The sequence below is a fragment of the Sparus aurata genome, chromosome 20 (assembly GCF_900880675.1).
Source record: "Sparus aurata chromosome 20, fSpaAur1.1, whole genome shotgun sequence".
Classification (NCBI taxonomy): Eukaryota; Metazoa; Chordata; class Actinopteri; order Spariformes; family Sparidae; genus Sparus; species Sparus aurata.
In genome coordinates, this window is record NC_044206.1 from 24,204,023 (window position 1) to 24,218,424 (window position 14,402).

Consider the following 14,402-nt stretch of genomic DNA (forward strand, 5'->3'; position numbering starts at 1 on the left):
CCATTAAGAGATCTGGTGCGGGATAATCCGAGCAGACTTCAAACGGGGAACCCGGCGGGTCTAGACAGGTGAAAGCTGGGCGGTTTGGTAACCCAAGTAGGCCCGAAAACACAATACCGAGCGCTCCACAGCCCGGACCTCTGCTTTAGTTCACAGTGTTTGTGCTTGACCTCCTTGTTCACTCCAAGTGTCCATTTCCACAACAAAAGCCTAACAGGTTGTACGCGATTATACGGATACACCGCCGAGAAATGTGCAGTGAAATGTAACACTGACGGGGCGACCGGGCCCGGTGTCGGCTTCCTGTTGGACAAAAAAAGTGCACGAAAATCAAAAGAAAAGGAGGCGAAATTCAAAAGTAAAACACAGAAAAAGTTGCTGAAATGTTACAAAAATAAATCTGCAAAGTCAGCACCAACACTTGGACACATGCAGACGGTGAGTCAGAATTTTAACCGACTATTTTTAATCTCTGGACACATAAAAGTGGAAGTTTAAAGCTTTTTTATCCTTCTCAATAAATCACACTTTTTTTTTTCTCGCATCGTGGCTTTTTTTTGGGGGGTGTCACGACTGATGTTTTCAGAGCGCTTTTGATGGAAAAATTCCCAGAACGAGCGACGCGAGTTTAATTCTGAGAAACGCGGAAAACAAACAAACAGGGGAGGCTGGAGATGTTTCCACGTCACATGAAGAGCTTAGAGGTGTCAGAAAGTGTCTCCCGCTCACATTCCCATCGGGACGGAGACGAGCGATTCATGCCGAGGCCTCGACAATAAACAAAGAGTCTCCTGAGACGGAAGCCTCCGCGTTTTTTTTTGTTTTTTTTCCACTGTCGCTAATGAAAGGAATCACATAATTCAAGCAAATTGGACGCGGTGATTAGTCACAGAGGATCCCGGCCTTGTTCTGCACAAACACCGACAGATTGTTTTTCTCCAGCGTTGGAGAGTTTTGTCCCTCGACCTGTCAGAGGAGGTTTGCAAACATTCCTGCAGCCTCGAAATCTTAAACAGAAAACGTCGTTAGCGGCGAGGCTGCGGCTGATTTCCCGTTCTTCTGCGTGACCTCGAGCTTCAAACGGAGGGGCGTTCAAGTCGAGGAGCGCCTGACACGATGAACTCCTGCAGAGCGGGCCTCGCCGTTGTAACAGTTATTTATTCCCTCTTCACTTCTTCTTCTTCTTCTTCTTCTTTTTTTAAATGGAACGGCATTAAGGGGAACCGGCGCTGAGGTCCGTCCTTGGAGGCACGGTCCAAATTCCAGAGAATCTTGGCAACTCCTCGGGATAGATGGGACCCTCATGGATATAAGAAAAAAAAAAACACCCCACAATGGATGAATAGGTAAACAGAAGGGTGTGAAAGAGTGATGGCGAAAAGAGAATGTTCACTCTCAGAGCGGCACAAAGAGGGAGGTGTGTGAGGGGGGAGATGGGAGAGAGCCAGGGTGTTTGGAGGAGGAGGAGGAGGAGGAGGAGGAGGAGGAGGCGAGGGGAGAGTAAAAGTTTTGTCTCCAGGCTTTTAGAGGGTGCTGTGTGTAGTGTTAACTCAATCAAAAGGTGAATTATACCTCCCGGGACACTCAGGTAACCTTTCATTATGGCCCTAATCCTTCTTAATAACAGAGCTGCGATGTCGGCAATGCCCCATTAGACAGAGAAGCACTGAGAGAAGGAGGAGAAGGAGGAGAAGGAGGAGAAGGAGGAGGGAGCCATTATTCCCCAACGGCCCCGCTGGAAATGTGAACACACAGCACTCACTCACACACACTCGCAGTGACAGATGAAATCAATCACGCAATCCGACTTGGAGAGAGAGGAAAAAAAAAAAAGATGGAGACGCTGGAGAGTAAATGTGTGTTAATGTGGGAGCAGAGTTTCCCCAAAGTTTCTCCTCCGTCGGGCCGAGAGAGTCAAATCAGACGGGAGCGAATGAAAAAAGACCGACGAGTTCTTCCAGCCGAAAAACTCGACACGGCCAAAAGTTTGAGGTCGAGGTCTCGCAGATAAATATTGATTTATTGATTTCCTGTAATAACACACGCACGTGAATAATCCAGCGACGATGTTTTTTGGCCTCGTGCAGCTTCTGGTCGACTTTTCACTTTTAATTGAGCGTAATTCTTCTTTTTCTTTTTTAAAGTTATGTTATAGACACACTTAACTATTTATTCACCAAAATAAAAGAGAGAAAACACCCAGTAAACTAATTTAAAGATGGATTCAACTGCTGGAATTATTAAATCTAAATTTGTATTTATTTAGATATTGAGATTATTTTGTTTTGGTAAAATCCTGTAGAGAAAATCTGATATCTTAGTTTTAGGGACTAAACTAATGTAAACAATATTAAAAAAACTGAAGATTTTGTTATTAATCTACAGAAAAACAATCTAATTCCAACTTTTGTTAATTAATTTGCACTTTTAACATCAAGTTCAGCTTCTTCAGAGAATTAAAGTTAAATTTCAGGCTACACTCAAACTTTTTCTTGCCGTCTGACACATTTGTGGCAGAAAATGTGATTAAGGTCGTATTTTGATTTAAAACAAACATATAAATCTTAATAAAAAGTGAGTTAAAAGTGAGAGGATCTCAATTTTTATTTAAAAAATATTTACAATATCGCAAACTATCAGAAACTTTTATTTCTTCCATGAGCTGTAAATAAAGTCAGAGCTGTGTGTTTGATGTGAGGGAGGTGGCAGGGTCCGCCACATATAAACAAAGGTTAGAGTTTGTTTAGACACAAATTGATAAAAATATCTTCCCCAAAACTTCATGATGCAGCTTTAAGTGACCAAATCTTTATTCATTTAATACTTTAAAGTTGTATTTGAGAAACGTTCCTTTAGTTTTGACCCTCACAGGCTCATGTAGCTGTATAAGGCATCAAAGCTTCAGAAGAAAACAACTTTTAAATGCGTCCCTGTCTTGTTTCCCAGCCTCATCAAGCGGTTCTGGTTCTCGGTTCGGGACTTAAAGGCCAGTCAACCCTGAAACTGGGCAGCAGAACCAGCAGGAGATACGATCTAATGAAAGCAGGAGCTGATGTGGGCTCATAAATCAACAGGCTGTCACACACACTCTTCATCAGTGATGAGGAGGAGAAACACGACCCAGCTCAGAAGTTCTGACCACACGGCTCACCTGTACCAGTCCAGTCCGTTCTCGTAGTTGCGGTCGAAGAAGTGCGGTTCCGCTCCCACGGCTCTGATGTCGGGATGGACCCGGAGGAACTCCAGCAGAGCCCGGGTGCCTCCCTTCTTCACCCCGATGATGAGCGCCTGCGGCAGCTTCTTGCTTCCCTCCCCGAGCGGACTCAGTTTACCTGCGAACCTCGGAGACACCTTCCTGGACGCGACTAGCTCCGGAGACTCCTCGGGCGGCTCGGCGTCCACCCGTCCATCGGAGCCCACCGGTTCCGTCCATTGGTACACCAGCCTCTTAGTCCTCTGCGAGCCCAGGTCCTGCAGGAGCCCCCGGCTGGAGGACGCTCTGACCGGGGAGCTGGTGCCGCAGCGCTCGGTGAGGCAGTGCAGGAGGAAGAGGGAGGTGAGCAGGGAGCACAGCATGACCGCCGCCCTCCTGGAGACGCCTCGGTTCGGGGGGTCCAGTCTGCCGACGCGGCTAAAAGCCATACCGGTCCCGGGCGGGTCGGTGCAGGAGCCACAGCCATGCTGGGCGAACATGATCGGGTCTCCTCGCCATGAAGAAAACCGAGGAGTGAGTGTTGATCCACAGCGGGCTGGACCGTGGGTACCACCGCTGTCTCCTCCAGGGGGGAGGAGGAGGAGGAGGAGGAGGAGGAGGGGAGGAGGTGACACCTGCCGCGCGCTCAGGTGAGCCCGCTCACAGGTGCGTCTGCTCGGCCGCTCTCAGGTGAAGCAGCTCGGTCCTCGTCCCGGCTCTCCGCGCGCAGGATGCCCGGACGCGCCAGCCGCACGTGGATACAGTTGTAAACTTGTCTCGCACGTCAAGGTTGCCTGACGGACACCTCCCCGACCAATCAGATGAAGGGGGGAGCAGACGGGAGCCAATGACAGTCCAGGTGGGCGGGGCGATGACGCACAGAGACGTCTGAGCCAAATAGGAGCAAATGTTCATGTTCCAGGTAACAAAGATGTTTTTACCTCAGTACTGTACTGAAGAACTGTTCTCAGTTAATGCACTTGACCTTTATTTGCCAGATATATTTACTTATCAAAGTAAAGTTTTATATTAAACAAATAAAAGCATATAGATGAGCTGTAAAACATTATTTTAAAGGGGGGATTTTTTCCAAATTGCCAGAAAAATTGGACCTTCCCCATTTCCCTCTCTCGCTCTCCTCTAGTTTTTAAAGTACAGTCTCGTCAGGTTGTTTAAAGCTGCTGGACTTTGGATATCTCTGTGGAGAACTCGGGTCGGGACTCGGGCCTCGTCTCGGTGCCGCCCTCCGCTCCGCTAACAGAGTGCTAACGCTAGCATCCGCTAAGAACAACCAACTCCCCGCGCAACACTAAAGTTCGACTGAGCCCCTCAAAACATCATATTTCACCCGTGATCGACTACATAAGATGGGCGTGTCTCACATGTGGTCTGGACTATGGACCCATGTTGTGCCTTCTGAATGATCCTGTCAAAAGAACCCGGTCCAAACACACCAAACACATCACAACAACTGGACCTATGACAGCTAGAGGAGCTGTGGCTGTAAACCATGACGGGAGCTGCTGAAATCTGAAGTTTGTAATGAAGAACAAGAACTTCTGACACAGAACCAGAACCATGTTACACAGCTAGAACTGCACTGTATTTAAAGTTTGTCCTCTACGTGAAACAAGTCGTCCCTCTCTGTCTTTACTTTTGTTTTTATTTTGTTTTTATCCTCTCATTTGGATTTTTATTGCGTATTTCTATTTTTTTTTTTTTTTTGCATCTTGTACAGATGTTTGATCAGATATGTAAATAAATGTTTGTGTAATAAACTTTTTCCTTTCTGTCTTCTTGGGAAAACTAATAAAAGTGTTTAAAATATGAAAAATAGTTAAAGCTCGACTAACATCGTTACATATAATAATATATCAGACACATTCAACTTTTACTTTTGATACTTTAAGTACATTTAGCTGATGATACACACTTCTACTTTGGATTTTGAATTTTACTGCACTGTAATAACTTTAACTTCTTCCACCACTGAAGTTATAATTATCTGTAAAGTTGAAAAAAATGCTGCAAAGACAAACTTTAACACACACATAGTTTCATGACACAAATAGACATGTCAGTATATTTGTTTTATTTACTTAATCCATTATTTACATGGTATTCAACGTCTCCTGTGCACAAGAATGAACACATGCAGCGTAAGAAAATACTCACAATATGTTTATTTTATTTGCGTAGCAGTTACAAGTCAAGACAATAAAACATGCAGGAATAAAAGACACATAAAACTAATAATGACGGACGATTAAAACCATAAAAACACCACAAATAAAAAGTTAGAAAACGACGTGTACGTTCAAATAGAGCCGTGTGAGACGTCAAGAATAAAGTTCAGTATAATTAAAAAGACATTTTTTTAAAGGAGAGCTTTAAAAGTGATTCAGAAGACGATGCTGTTGTTAGCGCAGCCGAGGAAGCTTCTGTCTGACCGGGACGATGTTTGTTTGCTGCGTCGCCTCCAGTTTTTCCACTCCGACACGTTTTAAACGATCTCAAACGCTCCGGAGGCCGTTCCTCCGTCACTGACGGCGCCCACATGCAGCTGAAGTCGTGGAGGCCACCAAAGAAGATGGCCTCCACCGCAAACTCCCCTTTTTTTTTTATGACACGCAGGAGAACAAAAACAGTGAAATGATGATAACGGGGGCCACATTATTTCTTTACAAGTGCACAAGAAGAGAACCAAATGTTTCACATCTGCTGCTGCCTTCTCCCGTATTAGCATGAGAATGTGCAGGCAGTGCTTCAATGCTGCACAGCTCACTGCTCCAGAAAGAGGATGGAGACCTCAACACCGCTGCCAGATGTCCCCCATGTTGTCCAGACAATACAACGGGGGTCGTCCCGCATTTAACAAACCACACCCCGTGTCTTTCCTCTGTCTCTGCGACACCGGAGAGATGCTCGACCCCCGCCGCCGCCGCCGCGACGCAACTGTGACGACATCCAGCATTCCCTCACAGAGGTCAGACGTCTTCAGACTCATCACAGACAAACGCTGGTGAAATAATAATAACACCCTCTTTCTTTCTTTTAAATTATGTATTTCCACAGTTAAGAAACCTCACAGCGGAGTTGTAACTTCGCAGAGTTTCTCTTCCTGTTTGTCTCGACTCCCCCGAAGAGGTCGCGAGATGAATCAAACATGATTAATGTGAAAGACGAGAATCCTAAAAAGACCTGCGGCAGACAAAGTGCTCGGATTCTTCAACTGAAGTTAAAGTTGTAAAAACCACCGTGTGAAATACGCAGCGACAAGTAAAAGTCCTGAAAGACCTCAAAGTTCTCATCATGCAGAACGACGAGTTATTTTATTAAACATTTAGATTATTGGACACATTTGAGGGAATATTCAGATCATTTCCTTAAGTAGAAGCAAAGTTTTGCATTAAAATATCACAACATCAGATTTTCACTGTGTGATTATCGAGGCCAAACAAATTCTAGATAACGACCCAAACGTGACAATCTATTAAACAATTTATAAAAAACAGTATAAATACTTCTTCTGACAACTCTTTGCTTTTCCTTCATACAGTTTAACACAAATATCTGAACTTTCTCCTCCTCGCAGTTTCAAAACAGGCTCGTAACTTTAGCTTTAACGCGCTCGAGGTGAATTATCTATGATCTTTATTTGCACGCCGCGAGATGAAACGACGCAAAAGACGTAAAAAAAGAGGAAAGCAGACGGAGGAGGGTGACTGGAATGTGGAGCGAAGGCGTGTTGGTGACAAACGCTCGACGGACGTCCTTCAGAGGGAAACTTTAACTTTTATATTTTTAATACTTTTACCACAGTGATTTTTATTTACACAAGCATCTGAACTTTTACTGGAGGAACGAAAAAAACCCACGAGTGTCACATGATTATTTATTATTTTATTAACGTGTACGCAGTATTTTAATCTTGTATCAGCACTTTAAAACACTCTACACAGTCAGATAGTTTAAAGGTGCATTATGTAATGTTGGGGAAGACATTTGAATTGCGTAGAAACAAACTAAATAAACTTTGTTTTCACGACTGAATAAACAAACTGACCTTAGAGGACGACACAGTTTACACAGTCCTACTTTGTTTACACGTGGCGGACCCTGCCACCTCTTCTAGCTTCAAACACCGTTCTGGGATCATGTACATCATTAGTGAGGTAATAATACAAACTAAGACATATTTTTGGGATAAACACGCAGCGTGTTTATCCCAAAAATATGTCTTAGTTTGTATTATTACCTCACTAATACTGTAAATATTTAACTTCTGAGTTTGAGTGTCTTAGTGCCCCTTTAATCCTCAAGCAGTGTGTCATATTTCCTTAAAAAGTAAATGTATTCAGCCACTCTGCACAGCTGATTGCAGCCACTCGAAGTCTCTCAGATTTATATTATGACCCGGAGTCACATTTGTGACGAGGGCCGGCCGATAAAGACCGCTGATTAGTCTAATGGCGCTGTTGTCATCGGTGGCGTCTGAGTGGGTGCTCAGACGCCGCTGCAGTGCAGCCGCTTTCAGTCGGGGTCTGAAATGTTTGTGCAGCGACACACACACACACACAAAAAAAAAAAACAGCATTCAGTGTGTAATTACACACCCAGACATCGGTGCTTTTAGAGAAATGTGCAAGCAGTCTAGAAGGCATGTAAAAACGCACCGAGGGCTTTCATCTTCGCCGTTTATCCAAAATTGCAGCGCTATGGTTACACTGACGCAGCCCGCTTGGAATCTTGGATGCAGAGTTTGGGGTTTTAAGTTTAAAGTGGGCGCAAACACAAACTGTTTATTATCCTTTGAATAATAAAAAAAAAATAAAAAATGGTGCGTTTACTTTGCATATTGAATAAAAAAAAAAAAAAAGAAATTCTCAGGGCACGCCTTGGGAAAGCAAACACTCGCTCAAACCAAACATGGGGACGGCTGAATTATCGTGATCGTCGCTTTCGGTAGGAAATGTTTAAAACATACATACACTTGTGCATCGTCAACGCTGAGAATACAGTCGTGCAGAAACTGTTTTCCACTGCTGAGCCGGGCCAAGTAGTTAGACGGCGCGTCTCGGCCATGCACATAATCTCCAGACAGGTTTATGAACTGAGGTTTGGGAGCTGTCAGTCCGGAGGAGACGTCTTTACTGCCAATATTACGGCTTTACGTTTCTCCACCTGAAATCCGTGACGATAAAATTCTACCTCCAGCTCTCTCTGTCTCCTCGAAACAATGTTCATCCTCAGCGGTCGGACAACCGATGCCGTAAATTTAAGACGCTGCTAAAAATGTGTGTCGGCCTATTGAAATATAGCCATAAAAAAAAAAAAAAAAAAGGTGCAATTCTCCAATGTGGCGGTTAGAAACAGATGCTTACACATGGAAATTGTATGGGATGTAATTTACGACATGTTCCGTGCCTGAGCTGAGATCAGCGTCACGCGAAATTTCCAAGCGGAGCGGCTCGCTGGCTCCGGGAGGTCCGACTCTTAAAACGCCGTCTTTTATTTTTGAGCGAAATTGAAATGGCAGCGTCCACTTACGAGCTAAATTAGGTAAGAACTCATGAAAACTAAAAATACAAACGCAATACCTACAAACCACAGACGGCCGTGATGTAATTTAAACCTTCTGTGCTCAGTCAGAAATAAAACAGGAGAAGAAGAAGATGAGGTGACCTTCCTCGATACGCGACGCGCTGGCACATGTGCTCGATGTGTGAGCGGTGACTCAGTGTTTTACTGAAACGGGCCGAGAGAGGAAATGTACTCGTTCTATACACACAGCTGTCGACCGTTCATCCAGTTCTGGTTCTTCTGCTCCGCTTGGCAGAGCCCGAACAGGAAGCCCCCTTTTTTTTTTTTCTCTATTGAGCACGGAAAACCCAAATAAATTGTTGCTCTTAATCAGATTAATGCTCATCTGAAGTGGGCTGTTTCTCTAAATAGTCTCAAATTGTCCACACACAAGCCAATTTGCATTAAGCACACGAGCAATTACGCTCCGTTTGTCAGCGAGAGTCTCTGTTTGCTTATGTTTAACGCCGGCGGCCGGGAGGGAGCTGGAACCAAAATGAGACGTTATCTGTCTTCTCTGAGATGTTTCTAAAGCCTTACACGTGTTATATTACGTGTTCTGAAGCTTTTATATTATCCAAAGAAAATCTGATAGCTTTAATTAATTTGTGGAAAAGGTGGATGCATCAACGCGATCGAGATGAAACCTTGTTGTGCGTGTGAGCGTGACGTCGAGGCGCTCGCTGCTGGATCTGCATCTCGTGTGTCGGTGCGTTTTGCATTTCGTGTCGCATTCCTTCCTCCGAGAGGCAGCAGCTGAATACGAGAGAGGAAGGCAGGCAGGCAGGGAGGACGAGGAGGGAGGGAGGGAGGCGCCGCTGGAGTTAGAAGGTTGTGCAGCTCTGTGTCCATCTCTACAGGCCAGTAATCAGGTTTAAAGACAAGCTGGTGTGGGTACACAAAGGTTAATAGCGCATATGGCTGGAAATGTCGTACGGCAAGCAGGAGAACAATCGTCCAGATTAATCACCAAATGCACTTGGCACCGGGATAAAACAGTGTCATGGCGACTTTGAGGAGTTTACCAGCGAGCTGAAAGGATGAATATTCAGCGGCTGCAGCCACTCAAAGGTGAAAAAAACATCCTGAGGTTTAAATCATGAAGAGTTTGATTTAAATCTGCTTCGTTAGGATTGTGTGCGACTGGCAGCGGCCTCACAACGACCTCAACGACTGACACCGGGTTTATTTTTTTCCTCCTGCTGAGCCGCGTCGACTTCAAACCAATTTTATTTATGCGGCACATTTCACACCTGAAGGCAGCAGCACAAAGGGATTTACAGACGACACAGACGAAAAAAAAAGCACAACTAAAATACAAAAAAAGCAGGGAGAGAAATGCAGATAGATTTAAAACAAGAAGAAAAACCAACAAATACATTTCATATCAAAGAAAACAAACGGACTCTAGCTTGGATTTAAAAGCAGCACAGCCCGACCGATGTGCAGTTTTTCAGATATACACACATTTTTTTGCGATGATCCGTCAAATGTGGCTATCAAACAAACAAATAAGAAATATCATGGAGGCAGTTTAGTTATAAACTTAGATTTCTGCACTGTAATCTTTGAAACCAGAAAGATTTAATCCTGACAGTACCGATATATATCTGTGAAGGGTCGATGCCGGCCGGTAATGATTGCAAACCAGCACACACGAGTCCACACAAAACCCCAAGAAGACTCCCTGCGATGCTTTGGTCCTGGTGACTGCGGGGGAAAGTCCATGACAGCCTGGAGTCCCCAGAACCCCCCCTGGTCTCCAAGCAGTGGAGGAAACCCCCCCCGAGCAGATCCAGGATCCAACCCTGGCAGGTCCATGCTGATCAGCAGGAGCTGTCTGATCACTGCTGCAGATGAAATACAGAAATCGCTCGTGTAAAAAGATCCCAAACTGTTCCAGCAGGATGTTTTCAGGCGCTTTTATGACGGTTTATTAGATATTTCCACACTAAAGAAATCAATAAATGCTCTCCTGTCCCTCCTCAGCTGCTGTGTTGCCTCTTTAACCGGGCTGCAGGCAGAGACGCTCCCCGTGTCGACCTTTCGACCTCTCTTTGTTCCTGGGACGAGGCCAAAACCAGGAGCTGGTGATACGGGACTGATGCCGGCGTCCAAATGACCGGCGGAGATGATGCGTCACGCGTGAGCCAATTAAGAGCCCTGCTGGACGTCGGCGCGCTGTGTTCATTAAAAAGCAATATGTGGAAGTCTGATCTGCCATTTCCTGCAGATAAGCATCAGCTCATACATCCAAAGACGACAGCTAGGCCGCGGCTTGTCTCAGCCGCCGCGGGGCTGCAGAAATCCTCCCGACCGCGAGTTCGAATTAACCGCGCTGCTAACTGAGCCCTGAATTTGCGCGGGACTGAGCGGTTGGGGCGGCAATCTGTCCGGGATATCTTCACGCTGTTTGCTGTCGTGATGCGATGATGGAGCCCGAGCAGCATCGATTAGAGCCATCATTTGTTGAATCAGGTGGGTTTTTTTTTTTCCTGCCCGGCTGCAAAAACAGTGTGACGTCGCTGATGGAGTTACAGCTGCAGTCTTTACTTTGGCAAATGAGCGCGCTTCATGTCAAATAAACTGACAAAACACAGCATCAGCAGGCCGTATGGAAACGATATTAGCTGTGGTGCTGAATGTGTGACTGTGCTGTGGTTTTAAGGCATGTTGCACAACCACAACTGGGATTTTAAATCACTTCTTTGATGATATCATAGCAATCACAGCCACTTTAAGAGTGTGATGCTGCAAAAAAAATCACGTTTTTTTTTCCCCCTCCACCTCACCTGTTTTCTCTCAAAGCAGTATCAATCCCTCCCCGTCCACAGATGAGCTCTGTGTGGTCTTCAGCGCCGCGGCGTCCGCAGTGATGGACGTGCGAGAGTCGAGGAACGTCGTCCAAGACAAACAAGGGGCCCTCAGTTTGTGTGCTTATTGTGCATAGTTAGAATAATTCCCAGTGAAAGCAAAGCCGAGGATGACGGGGGCAGCTGCTGTCAGAGTCGGAGCGGAGCTGACGGCGTGCAGCATGATGTATGGAGAGAAGCTGTGTTTTTTTGGAGCTCCCAGCCCGCCCTCCTCCCCGTTAATGAACTCCCTAAAGGGTATATGAGCAGAGATGCGGCGATAGAGGGAAGACCGCGGCGCTGGATGTGGCGGATATTGCCTTACCTCTTGAGGAAGGGGCTCCGTTGCTAATGACAAATGGATGGTTGGAATGACGAGGAAAAGATTGATCTCCTCGCGTTTTACCCCACAGACGTTCCATCTTTCCCCCTCGCCCGTCTACGACGAGGTGTGCCGGGATATTAACTCAGAACCTTTTTACGGCTGTCAGGTTTTGTGTGGTTTTGTTTTTGGCTCTCAGGTGCATTCGGGCTGGAAACCACACACTCTGAAAACACCTGAAAACACCGTCAGAGGTCATGAGAACGGGGGGATGACTGGCAGAGCGGGCGTGTCTGCCGAGAGTGTTTAAAAAGGGATCGGGTTACATCTGGTGTCACCGACAGACTCATACAGCGAGCAATTTGTTAGCGGCGCTGATAACTGCGAGCAACAGGCAATACGTTCAGAAGTTAATGATGAAAACAGGAACTGACTAGTCGATCATCACGCCAAATCAGATCCGACTGCATCACCTCAGGGAGGGAAGTGTGCCCGATTATTTCATCTCACCACAAACTCCCGTCTTTAATTTACACCGCCGCGCCGGGCTGATGAGGAGGAAATGATGTTCTGAGGTGATTCTTCTCTGTCATTCGGACAATGAGCTCAACGTCTCCCGCCGCCGATAAGAATCCCTTTTTTCTGTCATCTTCCGTGCGTAGGTGAGGAGCTAACCTCTCGCCCCCGCCGCGGCGATATTTACATCAGAGAAGATCTCGCAAAAACACCTAATGAAGACTATTTGTTAATGTCAGCCGCTGGCAGGGAGGTGCTGCTTGAAATAACCCCTCGCTCATTTACACGACTGTTGTTTTTTTTTTCCCCGACACCTCAGAAGTCTAATTAAATTTCTGCCTTGGATGACTCGTTAATAACAGCTGAAGTGTGGATGATGCCCCGCTCGCTGTGGCACATTACCAAAAGGTGACGTGCAGCTTTCTTTTTCTAAACTCTCTGCCGTCAAAATGATTGTTTTCGGCTCGGAAAATATAGCAACTGTCTGTCAGAGTGCTATTAAAGTATTGCAGATCAAAGTAGCTCCGAACATATCGGGCCTTTAGTTATGATGGATATGAGAACTCTGTAATTTCACAATGCATCAAGACTACTGATTCACCTAAGAACAGGTCTGAGGTTTCATTCAGTGTTTTTTTTAAGCGCGGTGAGACAATTAGCTGCCTCAGACTTCAGCTGCAGGTCGGAACAAGAGACTCATGTAGCCACCTGACGCAGCGCCGTCGTTTACATTCACGCAGACGTGTGCAATTTCACAAGAAGTCATACATTTGGCTGAAATAACCCTCATGATGTCATTTTTGTTTCGGACATAAAGCTCCTGCAGAACCTCAGCAGACATTAGCTGCTGTCGGGGTTGACAACCGTCCCGTAAGAGGAGGGTCAGCGTGCAGCCGGTCCGATCTCTGGTTCTGGCGTGTTTGCGTTGCTTTAAATCTATCACAGTCATCTTGGTCGGCGTAAAGTCCAGGATGGTTCCTCTGCAAAACAGTGTCTCCAAATCCCTGCAGAGGAAAAGGCAACAGCTGCTAGCTTGTTCCGTTCCGTTAGCGAACAGGTCAAAGTTAGGGTCACCTGCATTTTTCAGCGTGCAGGTTGCTGTTTCTCGTAGCTGTGGGGGTTTTTAAACATGCAGACAGGAGTGTGCGGCAAACTGATACCCACATCAACATCTGCTGAGTCACACTAGCAGACAGATGCTTGTAGCAAAGTCACAGTAAAAAAAGAGAAGATAACAGGATTCTGTGTAAAGTGCCGCTAACGACGCCCGTGGCCGGCGTGAATCTTTAAATGCGCCGATCAATCGAAGCTGTAATCAGCGTTTTTATGCCGCGCTCGCTCAGCCTTCAACTGTCGAACTTGCGTCCTAAATGTCTATCTTTACAACAAAGTCACTTAAAGTTAATCACTGCGGAGTAACTGCAGCCATCGCAGCCATAAATGTTGCTCAACTGTTGGAATCGTAACCAGCGCCGGGCCTTTTGCTGAAGTAAGGTGGACCCGTTCGCAGGGTGAAACTGCTAAAGCTATTAAGGGGATGAGAGTCCCTCGGCTGCAGAACATTAACCGGGATCCATCAGCACCAGCGAGGACGCAGACAAATAGCGTACACACACATATGCTGGGAAACCGACACACACAGACATATTTATACACAGCTATACTCACGGAGACGCCCACGCACACCGATCGCAGAGCCCAGACAGATGTGACTGCTCTGACAGTCGTAACAGAACCACATCTGGGCTAACGGTTAGGTATGTGGATGTTTCCCAGGAGCGCTCCCCTCTACAGCCCGAACATATTGCTCTCTCTCCACCCACTCGGGCCTGAAGACGCAGCAGCAGCAGTTGTGTTGTGCTTTATCGATTTTCTTCCCGGAGTGTTACATTCCACACGCACACCTTTTTCCACGAAGTCCGACTAAAAGGAAGAA

The 14,402-nt window shown here is 46.0% G+C and overlaps 1 protein-coding gene across 1 annotated transcript in view; it reads right to left on the minus strand.

Moving 5' to 3' along the window:
• The window catches only part of LOC115570635 (heparan sulfate glucosamine 3-O-sulfotransferase 3A1-like), a 35,421-nt gene extending 31,474 nt beyond the window's left edge, over positions 1 to 3,947 (minus strand). The window contains exon 1 of the mRNA XM_030399239.1: positions 3,152 to 3,947. Within this exon, the coding sequence (XP_030255099.1) occupies positions 3,152 to 3,693 (542 nt within the window). The 5' untranslated portion in view covers positions 3,694 to 3,947. The remainder of the gene's footprint in view (positions 1 to 3,151) is intronic.
• Between the last annotated feature and the right edge of the window lie 10,455 nt (positions 3,948 to 14,402).